Here is a 24367-nt window from a genome sequence, read left to right on the forward strand (position 1 = left end):
TTAGCAAGGACGACAGAACGAACAACAACCTGAACACAGATCCGAGAAAATCGATAGCAAAATGTGCTCGGTTGAACAATAATGACAGATAATTATTGATATATATGAGCAATTTCGTAGATTGAATGCCAAATTGATTGGTGGGGCAACTCATGTGGCATGTGGCATTGCAATGCCCAGTGGAAAGGGTGTGAAAATCGATTAAACAGTTTCAAACACATGCTAAATTCATCCCTGCGAGACTGCTGGGAAAATGAATGCCCTTTCCTCTGAGGTAAATTACTTTTAATTGTCATTTATTGTGTTTGATTCAGGATCATTCACTTCTTTGCCAATTGCGAAAGTTAATCTGGAGCCAAAGATAAGTCCACCGAATTTACCACCGCATAAAAGTCCCTAAAAGCCATTTAGAAATGTTCTCGCCGTTATTAAAAATGAGTGGGAACAATTTGGTCAAGTGTATTTGCCTTCGTTTGGCACGCAGTAGTACGCATACATTTGCATGTCTTGTGCTTGGATAACAAATTTAATTCGTCGCAATTTATGAAAAGAGAAATTGAAATTGCGAAATTTTTTTCCCCATTTGCTCCCCTGTGCACTAAAAATAACCTATAGTAAGGTGATAGCTATAATTGGCGGCTTGGGGCTTATTGTAAATTAGAAAAAAGCCAATTCTTCTTTGATCATAAATAAACCAACGAGCGCACCTTACAGTTGTTACTAGGGGCTGTATACTGGGACAGCCATACTAGGTGATAGCTTAAGTCAAAAATGAAATCAGGGACTGCTGAGTTTTTCGGCTTTGGGTGTTCCATTATTGTTTGCAGCTGTAATATGTCTACTAAAAATAAAATACCACTCCCCCAACATATCGGCTATTTCAGCACAATTTTGCACGATGGCCATTAATATAAGCAATTATGGCATATTAAAAAGCCACGTTAAATGGACTCCGCGTCAAGCAGGTGGTAGCTGAGCTTCTGTTTGACTTGACTGCCACTAATTTAATGAGGCGTAATTTCATAATCATTATGAAGAACGCAGTAACCATAACCGGTTGCCAAACTATGGCAACGCCCACGTCGAATCTGCCGTTCAGAATGAGCAGGCCGAGGACGAGAAGCAGGAGCAGGAACAGTCAGCTGCCAGCGACAAGCCACCACAACAGAGACAACAGCTTCGCCATAACACTAATGAAAATTTGTGAGCAAGCGAGTAGGATGTCTAGGGAAAGGTGGAGCAGTGGAGACAACATAGACGTTGCATTTTATCGTCAGCGAAGACAAGACCACAGTAACAACCCCAAACACGAGCGTAATGGAAATGCTCATCGGATTAGTGCTCCCATCGGCAGGCACTGTGGTGCAGGACGCAAATTTTGTGGATTAGATTTAATATCTCCCAAGGTCGAACGCGTGTAAATAGGGCCAACACATTCATTATTACATTGAGGGCTGATGATGGTCTCTAAAGCACAGTCTCGAAGCACATTTCTTTTAAAGATTATCTTTTTTTTTTGATACTTTTTTATTTAATTAAATCTATCTTTGAAGTTTTTTATAAAACATTTAGCGACTTAAAAATTATCTGGTGTTTTCCAAATATTTCCAAATTTCCAAATATATTTCCAAATATATTTCCAAAATTATGTTTCACTCCTCAAACTCCTGAAAATTGTATCGAAGTGTATTAGAGTGTGCTAATATCAGAGCCTTTACTCTCAAACTTTCGACCACTGTGCAATCAATGCAAATTACGGCAAAAATAATGTCGTGCGCCAACGACATAATCCACACTAACAAACAAGTGGCGTTGTCATTTGTTGCCGTTTCTGTTTTGTTGCATAGTGTAGCTTTGCTGACAGGCGCAGCGAACGTTGGATCTCTTCACAAATGCAAGTGAAAGTCAAACATGAAACGCTTCTGGACTCCGCCACACACTCTTGCACTCGGCCAGAAGCACACACGTGAACACACAAATTGCCAGCAATTTAGCGGGCAGAGGGGTGAAAAGGGGTGCACGAGGGGGCGGAGATTCTCTTGTGCACCATTTCAGGGTCAACTGTTGTTTGCAGTCAATGTCAGCACAAGCTACACCAAAAAAAAGATTTTTCCCTTTTTAAATATTACTTAGAGCTGGCAAAATGATCAGACTATTTATAATAGCCCACAAACAAAAGATTGCAAATAAAACGAAGAGGCACAATTCAGTATCTATAGCCTAAGCCGATTTTGTGAGTGAATCGAAATCAAGAGAGTACGCTATAGTTGATTTTTTCGACAGATACCCATTACTCAACTAGTAAAAGTGCGAACGATAAATATAATCTTTTTTTTGACATATCGATAGAAATTGGCTAAACAAAATAGTAGTATCCAAAATTCCAGAGCTTCCGTGGCAATACGCTGCGTCTATGTCTCTGGAATCTGCATTTCCAATCTCAACTTTCTAGCTTTTATAGCTCCTGAGGTCTCGACGTTCATAAAAACGACGTTCATAAGGACAGGGCCAGACTAACTCGGTTAGTTAACGTGATGAAGAATACGTGTATCTATACCCGTTACTCGTAGAGTAAAAGGGTATACTAGATTCGTTGTATAAAGTAAAGTATGTAACAAGCAGAAGGAAGCGTTTCCGACCACATAAAGTATATATATTCTTGACGAGGATCAACAGCCAAGACATTTGAAAAATGTTTCGATATTTTTTCACATTTTGGTTAGTCTTGTAAATTCTTCTCAATTTGCCAAAAATCTTTTTGCCACGCCAACTCTAACGCCCACAAACCGGGAAAATCGGTCAGTGCTGAAATTTCTCTTCGCACTTCCACTAGCTGAGTAATGGGTATCAGATAGTTGGGGAACTCGACTATAGCGTTCTCTCTTGTTTTTTAATTTTATTGAAGCGATGAGTCCGTACATGCAGTACTAGTACCATACAGCGCAATTAAACAAATCGCTGGAGGACTTACAACTATATCTCAAACATCGACGGGGTCTTCAAAGTTGTCCAATTGTTTTTGTCCCTTTCTTTTTAGTCCTCTTAGAGGCCTGGGAGGGAGTAAGCATCTTGCAAGAATGCTGTGGTGTCTTTTAAGCCTATCACTATATCTGCTAGTGTGGCTTGAGATCTGCTCTTCCACTGTATGCAGATTCAGGTCCCAATGAAGGGTAATGCCACGTACATAGTATGGGCAGTTAGTGATGACACGCATGGCACGGTTTTGCAAAACCTCTATTCGTTTGTAGTTTGATTTTGCAGCAATACCCCAGATCTGCACTCCATATAGCCAGATCGGGGCTATACAATGGAGGTAGACTGTTCTTTTGGCTCTAAGTATCATGGTGCCTGTTCTGTTAACCAACCAGTTGTTGCACTCTCTGACCACATCTCCGAGCCGTAGCATTCAAGTGTTGGCCAAAGGTTAACCGTTTGTCAAGGATAATCCCGAGGAATTTAGCCTGCAAAGGTTGGTCTAGAGTAACGCCGTCAAATTGTATGTGGATTCCATGTTTTGCACCATGCAGCCAGAGTAGTAAGATATTTTTGCCTCAGTGCAAGAAGTAGAGCTGTACAGCAGTGCAATATCGTCAGCGTAGGTAGCGAGTAGGGCCTTCCAGGGAGCTTCCATATGATACATATTTGGGAAAGGCAAATCTGCTGTATAAATTGAGTAGAGCAGGACGCTGCCCTGAGGAACTTCAGCTTTCATGTAGCAAGGGGTCGAGTAGGTGTTTCTGACCCTGACCATGAACTTCCTTTCTTCCAAGTAAGACTTCAGGACTCCATAGTATGATGCTGGGAGCAGCTTTTTAATTTTGCAAAGAAGGCAAAGAAGGCCAGATTCTATCAAATGCTTGCTGCATATCAATGAATACAGCGTTACAGTATTCCAAATCGTCAAAGGTCTGTAGTATGTGTTTAGTCAATCTGTGAACGTGCTCCACAGTGCTGTGTCCCTGTCAAAATCCAAACTGGTGATCCGGGAGGATACGGATATATTGGATAGCGAAGACAAGAGACTTATGGGCCGATACGATTCAGGATCATCTTCAGGTTTCCCAGGTTTATGTATCAGTAGAATTGCTGCCATTTTCCACTGCTTGATAGGTTTAATGGGTAGGGGCATTTGTAGGGGTATCTCTAAGCTCTCAAGCTCCATAGTAGCGAATAGGTAACGGGTGAACCTAGTCTCCAAATGATTTGCAAAAGAATTGGCCTGCTCCTCCTCATTTGTAGCAAGTTCGCCTCCCGGACACCTAATGGGAACCTGTCTAAACGGTTGTCTTTTAAGGGATTTGGTGGACTTTCAGTGCGAATATCCAGCATCCACTGTATATTCCATAGAAACTAGGTTTTGCTCAAATAAAGGTACTTTGAAGTTCTCTTATTACAATTCATAGTTGTTTTGCAGCGCGGTTCCATAAAATACGTTCCCTGGGGTCTTGAGATCGGATTGCTCGCCTATACAAAAAATTTAAAAAAACTGCCAGAAATGCAGTCAGACAACAGCTTTTGGGGGAAACGCCCACACATCCATTACCAACATCAATTTGGCCATTATCGTTATTATCAGCCACCAACACTGCGCTCCGGGACGTGCCCAGCATCGCCATAGTTTCTAATGCGAAATCCAAAAGTTTACTGCCGCATGCCGTTTTGGCCCGACTTTATGGACGATCTACGGGGCCCATCGAAAGTATTTGCTCAGGCAAAAGGCAAACAAAAGGTGCGACTGTCTCGATTCTTTATGATTTTATTGGCATTGTTCTCTTTTCTCACTTGGGCCTGTGGCGAAAAAAAAGCCACAAGCTCCTGAAATTTCAATTAGCATTTGAGTGAAGCGATCGTGTGTGGGCGTGAATTCAAGACCAGATCAAGTTTCGGTTTCAGACAGTCATACGAACTTAAAGACCAGGTCAAGGTCGAGTTCATATACGGATATGTATACCCGTTACTCGTAGATTAAAAGGGTATACTAGATTCGTTGAAAAGTATGTAACTGGGAGGAGGACCATATAAAGTATATATATTCTTGATCAGGATCAATAGCCGAGTCGATCTGATCATGTCTGTCCGTCAGTCTGTCTGTATGTCCGTATGAACGTCGAGATCTTAGGAACTATAAAAGCTCGAAAGTTCAGAATAAGCATACAGACTCCAGAGACATAGACGCAGCGCAAGTTTGTCGATTCATGTTGCCACGCCCACTTTTGAAAAATGTTTTGATATTTTTTCATTTTCTTGTTAGTATTGTAAATTTCTATCGATCTGCAGAAAAACTTTTTGCCACGCCTACCCTAACGCCCACAAACCGCCCAAAACTGCCACGTCCAAACTTTGGAAAAATGTTTTTAAATTTTTTCACATATTGTTCGTCTTGTAAATTTAACTCTAAATGCCAAAAATCTTTTTGCCAAAAGCGGTTGTAATTTCTCTTGGCATTTTCACTAGCTGAGTAACGGGTATCAGATAGTCGGGGAACCCGACTATAGCGTTCTCTCTTGTTCTTCCTGTTTTTGACCTATCTTTTAATAAATATGTGTCTGCTAACTTACTTATTATGTTATTAACACTTTTGACACTAACTTTGTAGCGTAATTCTCTGTAAGACATACTGTTCTCTGTGCAGTAATTGTGCATTATTGAGAGTGAACAGCAAATAGCCAAAAGAGAATATGATAATTACTCAGAATTTATTGAGCTTTCTAACGGTGCATCGCATAGCGTGATCAAAACTGCCAGAAATTAGCAATTAAAAGTGTGCAGTTTCTTTTCGGGACACTCCTTAGTTACCACAGTGGTATATTAGTTAGCGTGAGGGAGGCAGTGTAAATAGTTTAGTTATTTAATTAAATATAAACTAAAAAAGTATATATTTTTGAATTTTTTTTTAAAATTTATTAATAAATTTAAAAAGAAGACAAAAAAAAACCCTGCAAAAATAAGTCATATTTTTAAATAGGTGTGATAATCTAATTTTATAATTAATTTTTAATTTAAAATTAACAATATCTATGCCTCCGTATGCTACGGACAAACACAATTTTTGGGGAACATTGAGTTGTATAAATTTTCAAAAGTTTGAAAACTCAAGTCGACTTGTAGGTCCCCAAAATTGATTTTGGTTTAAACGACCCCGTTGTAACTCAACCTCCACGTGGTGTTGGTTATCGATTCCAAAAATTTAATCGGAAGCTATTTAGAGAGGCGAATTGTCCATTTCTATTAATTTGCCAACAAGTTTTTGCCACGCCCACCCCATCTTTTGAAAAATGTTTTGATATTTTTTCACATGTTGGTTAATCTTGTAAATTTCTTTAGATTTGTCTAAAATCTTCTTCTCACGCTCACTCTAACGCCCATAGGTCGCCAAAACTGTCAGTGTTGAAATTTCTCCTTCGGACTTCCACTAGCTGAGTAACGGGTAACAGACTCGACTATAGAGTATTTGTTAAATTTGAGGGGGAATGCTACTCAGACCAAATTTTAAAACTTAAACAAATATTCCAAACGGCATCGTACCATCTATAATGACAAATGCGAGAAACATTCAGATAACTAGAAGTTATTTTGAACTTATAATAGCGATACGTTGCATTGAACTTCGTATTTAGGTATGAGAGCAGTTTTTACTTCTAGGCCAAAGGCCTTTGCAGCCAGTGCTATAGCTTTAAGATAAGTTATAAATTCACTTTGTAACTTAGCTCTATATAAATAAATAAATAAATACTTCTAGGGTTTCTACATAGTTCGTTTATTTATATTCTTCCCAAAAAGTGTCTATTTATAGCCGTTACGCGTGGAGTAAAATAGTATGTAACAGGCAGAAGGAAGCGTTTCCGACCATATAAATTATATATATTCAGGATCAATGGCAGAGTGGAACTGGCCAGGTCCATCCGTCTGTTTTTTTCCAAAAGGTATCTATAAGTACAGACGGAGGAATACTACTGATGCTGTTCAGGAGTATATTGGCATACCTCTTTCCTAAAAATACGAGGCATGAAATGTCGCCAAAAACAGCCTTAAATCAACAAAGGCTGATGTCTTTACCTGACATAAAAAAAGAAGGAGTTGGAAGAGGAAGGCACAGGGCAGCAGGTAAACAAAAAAGCAAGGCCAGCTGAAAAGGGTTTCAAGGTTGTAAATTACCAGCTCAAAGTGGTTAAAGGAACTGCTCAGATCCAATCTGCAATCGCAGCTGTCTGCGTGAAGAACGAGTTTGAGGAGTGTCAGATACAAGATACAAGTGTGTATTGGGTATAACCACTATGCAGGCTGGTGATGGAGTGGAAGGGCACGTTGCTGGTCAAACTTTGAAGGTCAAATTGCTCTGGCGGCGTTGCCGACGATAACTACTCTAGTGTCTACATAAAAATGTTATATTATGAAAATGACACAGCCGAGCTGGTGGCGGACATGAAGTAAAATTTTGTTGAATTTTTTTGGCCAAAAAGTTTGCCAAATCATTGTTGTTAGCCCAACTTTTGAACTGACTTTATATCTACATTTTGGTTCAATTGTATAGAAATATTTTGGAAAATCTTTCTGATGGGGGAAAAGTTCTCCGAAGGCAGGAGGTATTTATGGAAGGTATTCATTCTTTCTCTAAGAGGCAGAAGGTATTTATGGGCCTTTAAAAATATAAAAATAGTGAAGTAAAAAGTACGATTCATATCGTTTAGCCATTACCCCATTTGAACGGAACCTAAGATTATTAATTTAATTGTGCAAATTTCATACCAAGTATTTTAATCATTAAATATATACATATATGTTTTAAGTGAAAAAACTTGTATTTCCTGATTGTAATATTGCTTTTCCATGTTCTGTCACCTTTGCTTGTTTTCCCACCTCAATTGGGAAGTGAATTGCAATACCTTTGATTATGTCACCCTTCAAATCCCTCAATGAGCAACCTGCTCTTGATTTCCCGCTTTCCCTGACCGCTGCCTTCCTTAGTATACCATTTTTTATTTATTATACCCGTTACTCGTAGAGTAAAAGGGTATACTAGATTCGTTGAAAAGTATGTAACAGGGAGAAGGAAACACTTCCGACCATATAAAGTATATATATTCTTGATCAGGATCAATAGCCGAATCGATCTGGCCATGTCCGTCTGTCCGTCCGTCTGTCCGTATGAACGTCGAGATCTCAGGAACTACAAAAGCTAGAGAGTTGAGATTAAACATACAGACTCCAGAGACTTAGACGCAGCGCAAGTTTGTTGATTCATGTTGCCACGCCCACTCTAACGCCCACAAACCGCCCAAAACTGCCACGCCCACACTTTTGAAAAATGTTTTGAAATTTTTTTCATTTTTGTATCAGTTTTGTAAATTTCTTTCGAAAAAACTTATTGCCACGCCCACTATAACGCCCACAAACCGCCCAAAGCTGAATGTTTTGATATTTTTTCATTTTTGTATTAGACTTGTAAATTTCTATCGGTTTGCCAAAAAACCGCCAAAAACTGTAAGTGTTGAAGACTCTCCTTCGCACTTCCACTAGCTGAGTAACGGGTATCAGATAGTCGGGGAACTCGACTATAGCGTTCTCTCTTGTTTTTAAATTAATTATGCAATTTTTTGATCCTCTTTGGGTGATTGTGTACTCTTTAGTTCCCTTTGGTACGATGGAGAAGCTTGCGAAATTAAATTGTCAAATTTAATTGATTTATGACCTGTGATTCATTATGTCTGTAAAAAGTTCACACGTGCTTTGTTTTTGCTACAGATAATTTCTTTAATGTCAGAAATATTGTGTTTCAGCTTTCGCTTTTAATGTTTTTGTATTTTTGCTATGCCTATCATCAGAAAAAACGAAATTAATCTGGGTTGCAGTTTGATGATGATTAAGTAACTGCTGTAATAGAAAAGGGAACTGAAGTACACATGTATTTTAAAAACCATTTTACAAATGTATAAGGTGACAAATTAAAAATTAGGTCTCAATAGTATATTTTTTTCCAATGCAGTATAAAATCTACCCAATAAAATATGTACCAATACAAATATAATACCTTTTTTTAACTATTAAACTAAAAGTAACACCTTTTTATACCCGTTAAGCAAATTGCATTTCGTAAAGAATATATATATTCTTGATCCAAGTCCGTCCGTCTGTTTGGGAGTTCAGTTGATGGTTTTATACAAAAGGTGCTGTGCAGTCTAATTAATAAATCCTTCACTCTGGCAAGTGCTCGTTTTGGATTTTAATTGCTTACTTATACGTTGTGCATTTATAAATCATGTGGGTACTAACTAAATCGAATTCAAGTCTTGAAAGAAAGTTTTAACATACATTGGGGATTAGTCTACTGAAAAATAGGTCTACGGAAAAGAAAGAATTTCAAAATCGGGAGCGTTAAATAAGAGTGGTAATAAATTTCAAACAAAAGTGGTACGGAAAAAGCATCAAAACTTCGATCTTGGCGGAACTTACTGCCAGGAAAAGCTACCGGTGATGCCGTCCTTGAGCCGATCCCTCAGAGATCTTTGTCGACTGGGTCCAGATCCTGTCAAGGGCGGCAGCTGCTGGTTTTCGCCGTCCTCCAGCACGGTGGCTATGTTCGAGGCGGACGTGGAGATCTGCGCGCCGGCGTGCTCCATGATCGGCGGCTGGTGGTGGTGGTAGTGCTGGTTGGACTGCTGGTGATGTGGCGATCCCGCTCCCGATCCGGAGCCCGGCGTCCCTGCCGACTGATCTCTGCTATTGAGAGTGCGGCGGAAGGAGCCGTGACGAGGCGAGTTTTCGCGAGACATTACGGATCGATTTCAATTCGGATTGTGCGGTTTGGTTTGGCGGTTAGTTATCGATAGAAATTTCGCATAAAACAATTAGAAGCATAAAACAATTATTTCAATTGGAGCCAATTATCTGAAGCTTTCTCTTTTGGCTTTCGGTTGGGTATTAGATGAAGAAAACGAGCGAGCGAGTTAAACTTGCTTTGATACCTTGGTTTTAGTTTAACTTTGTTGCTTAGGTGGTGCGTTTATTGAGATTTAAATTGCACATAGAGCCAAAAAGTATTAACGGTGTGTAAAAGTTGGCTATTCGAGGGTCTAGGCATGTACCAAAGAAAAATATTAAAAAGAGCACAGTTAAAACAGTAGAGAAAAACGATTCTTAAATTATGGACTTTGCATACGCGACACTTAGAGACAAACATTCGTTGGGATATTCGTTTATGGATAGGGACATGGTGCTGAGGCAATTATATTTATTAGCATATATGCTGTTCGGTGTAGGATAGTAATAGTTTTTTATGGAATCCAAAGCAAATGGTATAATAGGAGGATAACAGAGTTGGAAATATAACATTTAGAGGTCGTAAGAAATATTAAAATATATAAGGAATATGTTGGTATTAAATATCTGTATATTGTGTAAAAGTAAACTAAATAAATATTTTAAGGTGAGTAGTTTACGCACTTGTATGTTCAAAGCCCAAAGGAATAAAATAGGAAAGTATTTAAATTTGATGTATATATTATGTTTTCTTTAAGCTGTAGAGTAGACTTTTATCTGGTTTTACAAGGTTAATATATAAGCGAATTATAAGTGTTATTAGAGCCGAATAAGAACCATAAGCGATCGCAAGCAGCATGCCTTTTATAGCTATAGTATAGTATAATTCTTGGGGGAGGAAAATATTTTGGAGAGATGTGAAAGACTGAAAGTTGAGTCAGGTGGTGGAAAATACTTCAAGTTTTGAAGGAAGGAAAAACGCACATTTTAGCTCTTGTGTCGTCGCCTTTCGCGGGAGTTCAGGATTCTGGGCTCGGAATGTGTGAGTGTATCGGTATCGGGAAATCCAATGGTTGAGAGCTCAGGAACTAAAAATTTATCTGTGATCTGATCTGTTCGGGAAGGTGTGGTCTGTATTTACATGTGTCTGCCTGGTCGAGTAGCTGCAGTCGGGTTAGCTATAGGTGGCATAGAAGATATTAGGCATAGCGTGCTCGGCCGATGCAGAAGCTGCATTTACTGCACATTCGAAGGCACACAGATAGTAGGATTGGATGTTCATTACTTTCATTACGGGTTAGAACGATCAAACAGTACATCTAGGTAGAAATTTATACGGGGAGCAAGGCAATCTAGTTTGATATTGGTAATTGGGTTTTAATATTGATGTTCTCCTCCCGTGTTTGCTAAGTATGTTTTGTTCAGTGTTGTGAGCTTGCTGTCTTTGCTGTTTAAAGTGGCGGTATACTGCAAGTTTATCTATGTTATTTAGCTGGGGGCGGACGGGTTTTGGAAGGTAGGACTGAATATACGCTAGCCATGTGTGTCTGTTGTATTGTTCCTTAATTAGCTTCAGCTATTTGTAATTTAATTAGCAATATGCACATTTGTTTTATTTGATATTTGTTTAGTGTGGATCTGTATTTGTGTTCTTATTCTGATTTGATAGTGCCGCAATTTGTCTTTGTTTCGAGGTCTGGTTTCGGTGTTGTCTCTGTGGCATGTTCGAGTTGGGTTCTGGTTATTTGTGTGCGTTATATAGTCTTATTAGTAGCATCATCGCAAATTTATATTCTTATCAATTTATATTCTTTATAAGTGAATTAGATATTGGCTATCTGATGGGAGACGAACCTGCAAAGAAAAACAATGAAGGGAAGTTATTTTTAGTTTTTTCGGTAGAAATCTCAATATTATCTCAAAGAGAATAACCAGACCAAAACGTTTTAAAAGGTACATAAAAAACCACTAGAAATTAACGGGCATGTTCACCATCGCCACCAAAGCACAAAATAGGAAAGTCGGCTTCTTGTATCTTCACGGTAATTTGTATTTTCTTCTTTAAAGAATGTTATCTAAATATTCGTATTTGGTAATGTTGTATAATAATACAAACGCATTTTAATAAGAAATGCCTTTTCTGAGTATTACTAAAATAGTACATTCAGTATTCCATAAATATCCTCATAATCCATAATCCTGAAATGTTTTAAATACCAAGTACCATTCCCAGCACTTAATGTTGATTGCAAATACATAAAATGATATCCGAATTCCTGCAAGGACGTTTTCCACACGACACAACAACATCGTTTTTTTATAAATGCTCCCTGCTCTATGGACAGAAATGCCTTTAAGCATCGAAATAAACACACTCAATGCCATTCCAAAATGGGTATGTTCGACAAACTCGACGATTTTCCCCATTTCCCTCTTACTCTATTTTGTTGAAACGTAACAGTATATGCAGTTGATAGGAAGAGGAGAACAAACCCCCAAAATTCTCTGAGTCTGTACGTGGCCATAGTCCCAATGTCAAATCGCATTACAGCGTACTGGCTCTCAATATATGCAGAAGCCGCTAAATGAATTATGGATTTAGGAGGGTGCAGGACTAAGGAGCTTTCCTGTCACATTATGCCCTGAAAATGTTAAACGAATTCAAGATCACGATGAAGTAGTTGCAGGAAGACGGAATAGTTTGGCATTGGGCGTAAAAGGTTTGAAATTGTATATTCAATATATTTCATTTTATTTTACAGAGAATTTGTACCTACATATCTATAACTAGTATCTCTCTATATAATTGGATGCCTATCGAAATAAAAACACGTTCATTGAAACTAAATAAGAATGCAACCTAAACAAGAAAGAACGCTATAGTCGAGTTCCCCGACTATCTGATACCCGTTACTCAGCTAGTAAAAGTACGAAGGAGTCTTCAGCACTGACAGTTTTTGGCGGTTTATGGGCGTTAGAGTGGGCGTGGCAAAAAGTTTTTAGGTAAATCGATAGAAATTTACAAAACAAATACAAAAATGAAAAAATATCAAAACATTTTTCAAAAGTGTGGGCGTGGCAGTTTTGGGCGGTTTGTGAGCGTTAGAGTGGGCGCTGCAACATGAATCGACAAACTTGCGCTGCGTCTATGTCTCTGGAGTCTGTATGCTTAATTTCAACTTTCTACCTTTTGTAGTTCCTGACGTTCATACGGACAGACAGACGGACAGACGGACGAACAGACGGACATGGCCAGATCGACTCGGCTATTGATCCTGATCAAGAATATATATACTTTATATGGTCGGAAGTGCTTCCTTCTGCCTGTTACATATTTTTCAACGAATCTAGTATACCCTTTTACTCTACGAGTAACGGGTATAAAAAGTATCACCGGTACAAAGATGATAATAAAGAAATAAGTATAATCGCTTTAGAAAGAGTGGGACTCCATGCAGTGGGACTCCATTTGTGCGACAGTAAAAAAAGTTAAGAGTTCATTTTCTGTATTCGAATTAATCTCGTTTATTAATAACCTGAAAATGTTGAAAATTACTCAATGTCACGGCTCTGCGGTCATTTAATATTTTATGTCCTGCCGGTAAAATTACGCCTTTTAGTCTGGTGTCCTTTGGTTGAAATTACGCCCACATCAACGTCACTGCGCACGCTCCAGATATGAGCTTTGTCTTGAACACGGCCAAGAGAGGAGGAGTAGCGGAACTGGCAGTCCTTCCCAAAGCATTTCATCTGTCTGCACTCGCGTCCTTCCCAAAGCATTTCATCTGTCTGCACTCGCACACGCAATTATGATTATTATGTGTGTTCTGAAATGTTGCATTCTGATGGATGCCGTTTCAAAAACCGGTGAGAATGGAAGGGGAGGGGGGGAAATGTGAGGGAGTGAAATTTGATAGTAAAACTGAAAGTTTGTTGAGAATGGTACGTAAAGTCCAAGAAATATGCTTCGGAGCATTATAACACCTTTTAATTTGAGGGGTACTGACTTTGAATTTTTGAAATCAAATTATCAAATCAAATAACTGGATGGCTGATTACTGATTGCCCATGTGACTGTGTTTTAAAATTACCAAAACCACTCTATGTATGCAACGTATAATGACCATAATTTAAAAACAAGAGATAACGCTATAGTCGAATTCCCCGACTATCTGATACCCGTTACTCAGCTAGTGGAAGTGTGAAGAAGAGTCTTCATCACTGACAGTTTTTGACGGTTTGTGGGCGTTAGAGTGGGCGTGACAAAAAGTTTTTTAGCAAATCGATAAAAATTGACAAGACTAATACAAAAATGAAAAAATATCTAAACATTTTTCAAAAGTGTAGGCGTGGCAGTTTTGGGCGGTTTGTGGGCGCTATAGTCGACTTGCCCGACTATGATACCCGTTACTCAGAAGTGCGAAGGAGAAATTTCCGCACTGACAGTTTTTGGCGAGTTGTGGGCGTTAGAGTGGGCGTGGCAAAAAGATTTTTGGCAAATCGATAGAAATTTACAAGACTAAAAAAAATATCATCACATTTTTTAAAAGTGTGGCTAGGCAGGTTTGGGCGGTATGTGGGCGTTAGAATGGGCGTGACAACATGGGTTAACAAGCTTGCGCTGCGTTTAGTGTGTATGATTTATCTCAATTTTCTAGCTTTTATAGTTCCTGAGATCTCGTTCATACGATCGACTCGGCTTTTGATCCTGATCAAGAATATATATACTTTATAGGGTTCCTTCTGCCTCTTAGATACTTTTCAACGAATCTAGTATGCCCTTTTACTCTACGAGTAACGGGTATAATGACAAATGGATACGTAGAATGTAAGCTTGTTGTTTATCGTTTTTCTACAAGAATTTTCTTCCCGTATGCACTGTGAGCTCTGTGAATTTCGTAGTCCTTTGCGCTTGCATGCATGTATCCGTTAGCAGCAGGACAACTTGCACACTCACTGCCCTCGCAAGACACACATTTAAATATGTGTGCATATCTTCAGCGGCACTCTGCACATGTGTGAGCGGGTGGGGGTGACTGCCTTCAGCCAGCGCGTTTCAGCAGTTGAACATTTCAGCATTGGCAGCGCGCTCCAATGTCCTTACACAGACAGTCGTCCGTTCGCTCTGAAGGCCATGCACTCTGGCGAGGTCATAAATATGCGGCGCAGGGGTATGAAGGTGCCAGAACGAAAGGGAGAGCCCTAAAACGTTATGTAAAGTGTGTTAGCCAGCTTTAAGCGAAAGGCTTTAATGGAGGAAGGCACATGCTGGCATAACATTGAACACCAAAGGACATTGGGAGTATTATTTGCTTTTTATCCTTTAATAACCTCTAATTATTTCGAATTCACATAAAAGCGCAAATATTAAAAAAAAAAAAAAAAACCCACAATACAGGGTTTTTTTTCCGAGTGCCATCAGAAATAGAACATTTGCATGGCGACCGCGTGCCACTTCCGCAAACTCATCCGCCGGCGGCTGGCTGGCTTTCTCTTTTGGGGTTTCGGTAGCTCGGCATTCATTCATAATTGCAGAATGCATTTCGTTTTAGTTTTTAGCACCACCCAAAGAGTCCTTCCTCTGCGGATATCCTTGAGTTGGCCCTGAAAAAATATTTGCACTCTCCCAGCTGTTTTATTTCCTCGAGCTTCTCTAGCTGTGCGTTGCCACTTGTCGTCCTTTCACGTACTCCCCGCTCAAATGCCCAACTATTTGGCACAATTGAGCCCGCGGGCAGGAAGTGTGCGACACTTAATTTAGTTTCTCTTGGCCCAGACTGGGCTGTGCCAGTGTCCACTGTGGTGCGAATGCAAATTGTGTTCACATATTTTAAGGGCCCAACGGGCAAAGCGGGCTTGGCGTATACGTAATGAAATTGACAGCACGGAAAATCGGAAACTATAGTCCTGCTGCACAAACTGAACTGACGACCCAGTGCCCAGATGTGCCTGTAATTTATGCCTCAAATGGTTTCCTTTCTCCGCCATGCGGCCCTTGTTTCCCCTTGCAGGAAAGAGGGGGATAAGTGACACATAGATAGGGACGATCAGCCAGCTAATGCTCTGGGATTGGATCCATTGAGCCTCGAATTAAAGTGGATTTCGAGTGACTTTCAGTGCTCACCCCATAGTCATTGGATGCGAGCAGTGTCCTTTCGTATGAAAAGTTATCATAAAAAGTTTGACTTTACATACCTAAGCACTGAAACACATTTACAACTATTTATTAAATTATGGACTTGCAGTCGAGTATATAGTATATGTATAAATTGCCCAGCAGCTAATCAGAAAACACGGAATTCAGCCCAATTAAGGTGTCGGGAACACAGCGAAATTAAAAGGTTTGTTAGATAACGAGGCCAATACATTGGATGATCCGTGTCAGAAGAATTTGCAAGAAAGTTGCGCAGCTGCGGAGCTCACCGCATTATTCTGTACTGAGGCAGGACCCTCAATTTTCTTGGCAGGAGGATTTAAAAGACAAAAGGAAGGCAAACAATCGGCTGCAGGATAATAGAGCACTCCGCTCGCCCACTGGCCCACTCTCTTGCATTAATGCCAGCCTTGACACAAACCGAACAATGAAATAAAGCAGTCACATTACCAGACTTAGCTAACGTTGGCATGACTCTTCCTAGATTTGCATTTGCATTTTCGTTTCCTTCTGCATATGCATATTTGGTCTTGTCAACTATTCCCAGAGTCTGAAGCTGCACTTTGTAAGTAGGATAGAGAAGGCGGGGAAATGGATGAAGAAATAACAAAAGCGCATTACAAGTGTATTTAATTGAAGACTTAGTTTGGCGCACTGCGCACTGTTTGCCCAGCGACTGTGCCCCTACCAACTAGTTAGTTCGTTGTGCATTTGAAGGTGATGAAATTATCCATTGCTATCACCACAGTCTTAACATTTCAAGGTAGGTCAGCCCAGGCCATCAGCAAGAACTGAGTTGCATTACATACATATGTGGGAAATAGCAGGAGAAAGTGGTTGACAACATGGGTCTATGAGAGCGAACATTGATTTTTTCTAGTCATATCATGGTCGATATATGTGCAAGATAATTGGGATATGATCGGGAATCAGTTGATATGATTTAGTCAAGGTCTGCTTTCGAGATAATCAAGCTAATGATTATACTCATAAGCTCAGTTAGTTTTATTATACCCGTTACTCATAAAGTAAAAGGGTATACTAGATTCGTTGAAAAGTGAAACAGGGAGAAGGATGCGTTTTCGACCATATAAAGTATTATATTCTTGTTTAGGATTGTCAGTCTGTCCGTCCGTATGAACGCTGAGATTTCAGGAACTAAATCTAAAAAGTTGAGATTAGGCATACAGACTTCAGAGACATAGACGCAGCCCAAGTTTTTCGATTCATGTTGCCACGCCCACTCTAAAGCCCACAAACCGCCCAAAACTGCCACGCCCATACTTTCGAAAAATGTTTTGATATTATTTCATTGTTTCATTAGTCGTGTAAATTTCTTTCGATTAGGCAAAAAACTTTTTGGCACGCCCACTCTACCGCCCACAAACCGCTCAAAGCTGCCACGCCCACACTTTTGAAAAATATGTTGATATTTTTTCATTTTTGTATTAGTCTTGTAAATTTTTATCGATTTGACAAAAAACTTTTTTCCACGCCCACTTTAACGCCCACAAACCGCCAAAAACCTTCAGTGTTGAAGACTCTACTGCGCACTTCCAATAGCTGAGTAACGGGTATCAGATAGTCGGGGAACTTGACTATAGCGTTCAGTCTTGTTTTTTCCTACACTCATCTGTCATTTTATAGATAATCATTCGCTTTCCTGCAAACACGTAAACTTTGCACCCTGAGTGCATGTTGATGCGACAAATAATCAACGTTTTAATAAACATGCATGGCTAGTACTAAAAACAAATTTTAAGCGGAACGCAAAATATTGCGAAAAAATATTGCGACAGGAATTCCTCAAATTAGAATATACAAATACAAATAATTGTAACGCAATCAATGTAACATATTATATTTTACTCTGATAATATAATACAGGTATAAAGATATAATACATGGATAAGGATTATAAATAAAAAGAAAAAGTTATGTGGGATCTGCGGTTTGAAATATATGTATCTTCCTCGAAAACATATCCATAATTTCAAAATTTGTCCGAACTTTTATCCGGTGGCACGCGAATCGAAGCGCCAAAGGACCTCACACGGAAACACACATACAAACCATTCACCAGAAGCGATTTCGCCTAGGAAAAGGTCAGCTTTCTCTCCTTTTTTTTCTGAATGAAAATGGCACAACCAGCGAAAAGCTGTGTTCTCTCCCACGGCTTTCATTTCCTTCTCTATCTATCGCCTTCTCCGTACTCAGCTCTCTGGAGAGCAGTCTCGTTTCTCCCCACTCGGAAAATATGAAAAATGCTGGAAAAACAAAACCTTGTCAAGGACAAAGCACTCAACACGGCCAGAAAACAGCTGAGCTGCACTTTGTTGCTGTGTGCGTGTGCTCCTCCTTCTTTGTACTAAAATGAAATGTAGGGCCTGCGCATGTTAACTTAAAAGGTTTTCCCTAGGCTGTTAACTGCTATGTGGTTTCCGCTGCTGTTGCTGCTAGCCTGCTCATTTCCACGTTTCTATTGATTTTCGGCGTTCGCCATCGAGCAAATAATGTGAGGGCTGACTACAAGGTCCAGAATCCAAAACGTAGATCTAGACTATAATTATTATAAACTATAATTATTTACTATGAGATGCTTGCTGTCTAACTTAGTTTCCCAGCTAGTGGAAGTGCGAAGAGAAATTTCAAAATTGACCGTTTTTGGCGGTTTGTGGGCGTAGCAAAAAGATTTTTGGCAAATCGAGAGAAAATTAACAAGACTATATAAAAATATTAAAACATTTTTTAAAGGTGTGGGCGTGGCAGTTTTGGGCGGTCTTGTTTTTTATTAGTATTGTAAATTTCTCTCGATTTGCCAAAAATCTGTTTGCCTTCTAACGTCCACAGACCGCCCAAATTTGACTAAACGGCTCATGAAATTTACGGGAAAGAATTAAAAAAATAGATTATCCAATTATTCAATTGGCGGAAAATCTTGGCTTTAATTAATTTATTTCTTTTTATAGCGAAGCCCGATCTATTCCAATGCAACGCACTTTGCAATGTCTACACTAAGTAAAATCCGATAACCACTGCACCGCTTTGACCATCAGCAAAAAAATAAACAAGAGAGAACGCAATAGTCGTGTTCCCCGACTATCTGATACCCGTTACTCAGCTAGTGGAAGTGCGAAGGCGAGTCTTCAACACTGACAGTTTTTTTCGGTTTGAGGGCGTTAGAGTGGGCGTGGCAAAAAGTTTTTTGACAAATCGATAGAAATTTACAAATAAAATACAAAAATGAAAAAATATCAAAACATTTTTCAAAATTGTGGGCGTGGCAGTTTTGGGCGGTTTGTGGGCGTTAGAGTGGGCGTGGCAAAAAGTTTTTTGGCAAATCGATAGAAATTTACAAGACTAATCCAAAAATGAAAAAATATCAAAACATTTTTCAAAAGTGTGGGCGTGGCAGTTTTATGCGGTTTGTGGGCGTTCGAGTGGGCGTGGCAACATGAATCAACAAACTTGCGCTGCGTCTATGTCTCTGGAGTCCGTATGTTTAATCTCAACTTTCTAGCTTTTGTAGTTCCTGGGATCTCGACGTTCATACGGACAGACGGACGGACAGACGGACATGGCCAGATCGACTCGGCTACTGATCCTGATCAAGAATATATATACTTTATATGGTCGGAAACGCTTCCTTCTGACTGTTACTTTCAACTTTCAACGAATCTAGTATACCCTTTTACTCTACGAGTAACGGGTATATAAATATATCAACCACTGTTAACCTTTCCAACTTGACAAAGCCTTTCAAAAAAGCGCGCTCAGACGCAGAAACAGTATACATATGTACATACATAATAATGGCCGCCAACATAGTGTGCAGCGGAAAATTTGACCGGAAGAAAGTGCAGACTGAAAATATTAAAACGGAGTTGTGGCTAAACCGGATTTGTTCATGCTTGCAACCATCAATCATAACAAGCTGATAAAAAATTAAACAAGAGAGAACGCTATAGTCGAGTTCCCCGACTATCTGATACCTGTTACTCAGATGGTGGAAGTGCGCAGGAGAGTCTTCAACACTGACAGTTTTTGCGGTTTGTGGGAGTGGCAAAAAGTTTTTTGGCAAATTGATAGAATTTTACAAGACTAATGCAAAAATGAAAAAATATCAAAACATTTTTCAAAAGTGTGGGCGTGGCAGCTTTGGGCGGTTTGTGGGCGTTAGAGTGGGCGTAGCAAGAAGTTTTTTGGCAAACCGATAGAAATTAAGGAGACTAACACAAAAATAAAAAAATATCCAAACATTATTCAAAAGTGTGGGCGTGGCAGTTTTAGGCGGTTTGTGGGCGTTAGAGTGGGCGTGGCAACATGAATCGACAAACTTGCGTTGCTTCTATGTCATGCATGCTGAATCTCAACTTTCTAGCTTTTATAGTTCCTGATCAATAATATACCTGCCTGTTACATACTTTTCAACAAATCTTATTTTACGAGTAACGGGTATAAAAACAACAAAGGAGCCATTGGTAAAACGATCTATCTATAGAATTGGTTCGTACTCTTCACCCATTCTTTACACCGTCGAATGATAATCGTTGTCCCGGGTGAGGAGCCTTGGAAGCCCCCAACAAATCAATCAAACTCCTTTGGAAAACATTTTTCTTCTCTACAACAAGATATTCAATACGGTGCCTCGACAAGAAGATATTGGCAAATTCGGGTCATAAAGATTACAAGAAGCGAAACCAGAGATACCGAGAGCAAAGTGGGAGTGGCAAGCAAATAGCGAAAATACGGAAGAAATATATAAAAATACGGGAAGAAACGAGCAGCTGCGTGCATGGCACTCAAGGAAAAGAGCAATAAAACGGTGTAGCCAAAAAGGCCAAAACGAAATTAATAAAGTCGGGACACAAAACAAAACGCAAAACGCCAAGTGTGCAGCTATATGTTTATTATTTTGCAAGCAATTGACTTGACCAAAAGCAAATTGGAGGTGGCGTTTGGTAGTTGGTAGGTGGGGTGGGCGCCGATAATCGATAAATGTTGTGAAAATTGTAGCGCTGGGAAATTCCTACATATATTGCAGCTGATGACAGAAATTTACAAAAAGTGAAAAAACGATGCGGTTCAAGTTTCAATGGCAGTCGATTGGTGGGGGTCAGGCCCAGGTGGTAGTTAAAGGGAAGGTAAGCATTAACCCAGTGATGAAGTGGGGCAATGAGAACTTCTAAACATTTTACTTTCGATATTTCTGTGTTTTAGAGAAATCATGATTCTAAATTTTATCGGCTTACATTGCTTCGACTGGCTGCTTGGCTGATTTCTAAGTGGTTGTTCCTCAGACACCGCTGCGTATGCGTAATACTTTTGAGTAGTAACTTTCTCGTAATTGACACCGAAACAGCTACTGATCTCGGACCCAATTGACTGAGGATAGAAATCGGGAAGTTGCTTTTCTATAATTTTTAGCAGATTTTTATATTTTAGCTGCTGTTGCTGTGAGTTGTACACACACACACATGAGCACTCTCTCGCACACTCACACAATCACTGAGATTTATGTAACACACAGCAGGGGAACCGAAAAAACTCTGCGAACTCGCCAATAATGAAACCCCGTATTTTTTACTAAGCGTGTGCCATATTGATTTTTTTTTGCAAAAATCTCGGGCGCTATTTCTTTGCTTTTTTCTCTGTTTTGATTTATATTTGTTAGCCTTTCTGATATAATCGGCAGGCGTTTCTCGTTGCCCAAACTTCCACGCTCAAATGTCCACGATGTACTGTCCTAACGCTATTTACGTCGCTCCAGCCAGCAGGGCCCAAATACATGGCTAAAAAAGAGAGCGAGGGAACTCTCTCTTCCTCGCTCTTTGGTGGCCATCACTTTTTTTAGTCCGGCGCATTTAACAGAGCTTCTGCTTCTTTTTAAAAATGATTTAATGATTTTTCTAACATTTGAGCAATCGGTAATTGTTACGGAAAGTACCTTGAGATTTGTGAAGGCAAATTGCAATTATAAGCCCTCTTCTTCCATTTTGCTTATTTCACCTAAAGATAATAGGGCACCAAATGTCAATTATTGTACAATACTTATTCTTATTCTTATCAAACGCCGATGGACAATAAAAATATAATCGCTGTTCCAAACATGTTCCCCATTTTTTCGCCATTTTCAACAGTGTCTGTAAAAGAGTATTGCATACTGTTAGGGCGCCTGTCGTGTCTAAAAGATCTGCTGTAAACTTCAAAACTTATGGACGATTGTTGTTGCCATAAAACTTTCACTATCACGATTCTATAGGTATGCGCCATAAATTTAAGGCCCGCTTTCTCGCCTTGCCCCGTGAGCTTGCACAGTGCGCGTGCGCAGAGAGATAGCTTTTATTCTTCTTTTTAGCGGATGGCATGCCTTTTTGGCCCCCCAAGTGGCTTGTTTTCGGTTTTCAATGTTAAGTGCGTAGGAGGCGCCACGAGTGAGAGTAACAGAGCGGTAGGCAGGGGGGTGACGGGACCTGGAGCAACGGAGAGAATGCGCAACGCCAGCGATAACGGCCATTGGCGATAACAGAGAGACAGACAGGCGACAGACGGAGAAGTGATGGCGGAGGATTAAAAGGCGTGTGGCAAACCTGAGCGGGCGCACCAGCCTATTTGCAAGTCGACAATTCAGGGTTTTTGAAATATCCTATAGTTGCAATAAAGGCAAATTTGTTTTATACTCGCTGAAGATCAGCATTCAGTCAAAATATTTTATTATTTTTAAAAATTCAAACATTTTTAGAGTGTGTAGAAATTTGCATTGTTTTTAAATGGTTTTGTTTTTTTTTTTGGCAAACCGTTTTTCTAATACTATACGCACTTATTATTTTTAAAGAAGAAGTTCACTTTTTAGCAATTAATCTTGATAGTTAATAGTATTGTCATATAATAAATAGGTACTAAAACTTCTAGTAAACGACCTTTTCCGAATATTAAACAAGAGAGAACGCTTTAGTCGAGTTCCCCGACTATCTGATACCCGTTACTCAGCTATTCGAAGTGCGAAGGAGAGTCTTCAGCACATACAGTTTTTGGCGGTTTTGTGGGCGTGGCAAAAAGTTGTTTGGCAGTTGGCAGTTTTAGGCGGTTTGTGGGCGTTAGAGTGGGCGTGGCAACATGAATCGACAAACTTGCGCTGCGTCTATGTCCCTGGAGTCTGTATGCTTAATCTCATCTTTCTAGCTTTTGTAGTTCCTGAGATCTCGACGTTCATACGGACAGACGGACAGACGGCCAGACGGACATGGCCAGATCGACTCGGCTACTGATCCTGATCAAGAATATATATACTTTATATGGTCGGAAACACTTCCTTCTGCCTGTTACATACTTTTCAAGGAATCTAGTATACCCTTTTACTCTACTTTTACTTTACACGCCCACATCTTTGAAAAGTGAATTGATATTTTTTCTAATTTTGATTAGTCTTATATATTTCTCTCGGCCCACAAACCGCTAAAAACTGTCAGTTTTTAAGTCTCTCCTTCGCACTTCATCGAGTAACGGGTATCAGATAGTTGGGCAACTCGACTATAGCGTTCTCTCTTGTTTAATTTTTTATCAGCTTGTTATGATTGATGGTTGCAAGCATGAACAAATCCGGTTTAGCCACAACTCCGTTTTAATATTTTCAGTCTGCACTTTCTTCCGGTCAAATTTTCCGCTGCACACTATGTTGGCGGCCATTATTATGTATGTACATATGTATACTGTTTCTGCGTCTGAGCGCGCTTTTTTGAAAGGCTTTGTCAAGTTGGAAAGGTTAACAGTGGTTGATATATTTTTATACCCGTTACTCGTAGAGTAAAAGGGTATACTAGATTCGTTGAAAGTTGAAAGTATGTAACAGGCAGAAGGAAGCGTTTCCGACCATATAAAGTATATATATTCTTGATCAGGATCAGTAGCCGAGTCGATCTGGCCATGTCCGTCTGTCCGTCCGTCTGTCCGTCTGTCTGTCCGTCCGTATGAACGTCGAGATCTCAGGAACTACAAAAGGTAGAAAGTTGAGATTAAGCATACTGCCTCCTGAGACATAGACGCAGCGCAAGTTTGTCGATTCATGTTGCCACGCCCACTCTAACGCCCACAAACCGCGCAAAACTGCCACGCCCACACTTTTGAAAAATGTTTTGATATTTTTTCATTTTTGTATTAGTCTTATAAATTTCTAACGATTTGCCAAACAACTTTTTGCCACGCCCACTCTAACGCCCACAAACCGCCCAAAGCTGCTACGCCCACACTTTTGAAAAATGTTTTGATATTTTTTCATTTTTGTATTAGTCTTCTAAATTTCTATCGATTTGCCAAAAAACTTTTTGCCACGCCCACTCTAACGCCCACAAACCGCCAAAAACTGTCAGTGTTAAAGACTTTCCTTCGCACTTCAAATAGCTGAGTAACGGGTATCAGATAGTCGGGGAACTCGACTATAGCGTTCTCTCTTGTTAATAG

The 24367-nt window shown here is 39.7% G+C and overlaps 1 protein-coding gene across 2 annotated transcripts in view; it reads right to left on the bottom strand.

Moving 5' to 3' along the window:
- LOC122622537 (TLD domain-containing protein 2) overlaps window positions 1-9785 on the bottom strand; it is a 70853-nt gene extending 61068 nt beyond the window's left edge. For both annotated transcript variants that reach the window (XM_043801066.1, XM_043801057.1), the window contains exon 1: window positions 9451-9785. In XM_043801066.1, the coding sequence (XP_043657001.1) occupies window positions 9451-9770 (320 nt within the window). In that variant the 5' untranslated portion in view covers window positions 9771-9785. The remainder of the gene's footprint in view (window positions 1-9450) is intronic.
- Window positions 9786-24367: the final 14582 nt, after the last annotated feature.

Source organism: Drosophila teissieri, chromosome 3R (genome assembly GCF_016746235.2).
Source record: "Drosophila teissieri strain GT53w chromosome 3R, Prin_Dtei_1.1, whole genome shotgun sequence".
NCBI lineage: Eukaryota > Metazoa > Arthropoda > Insecta > Diptera > Drosophilidae > Drosophila > Drosophila teissieri.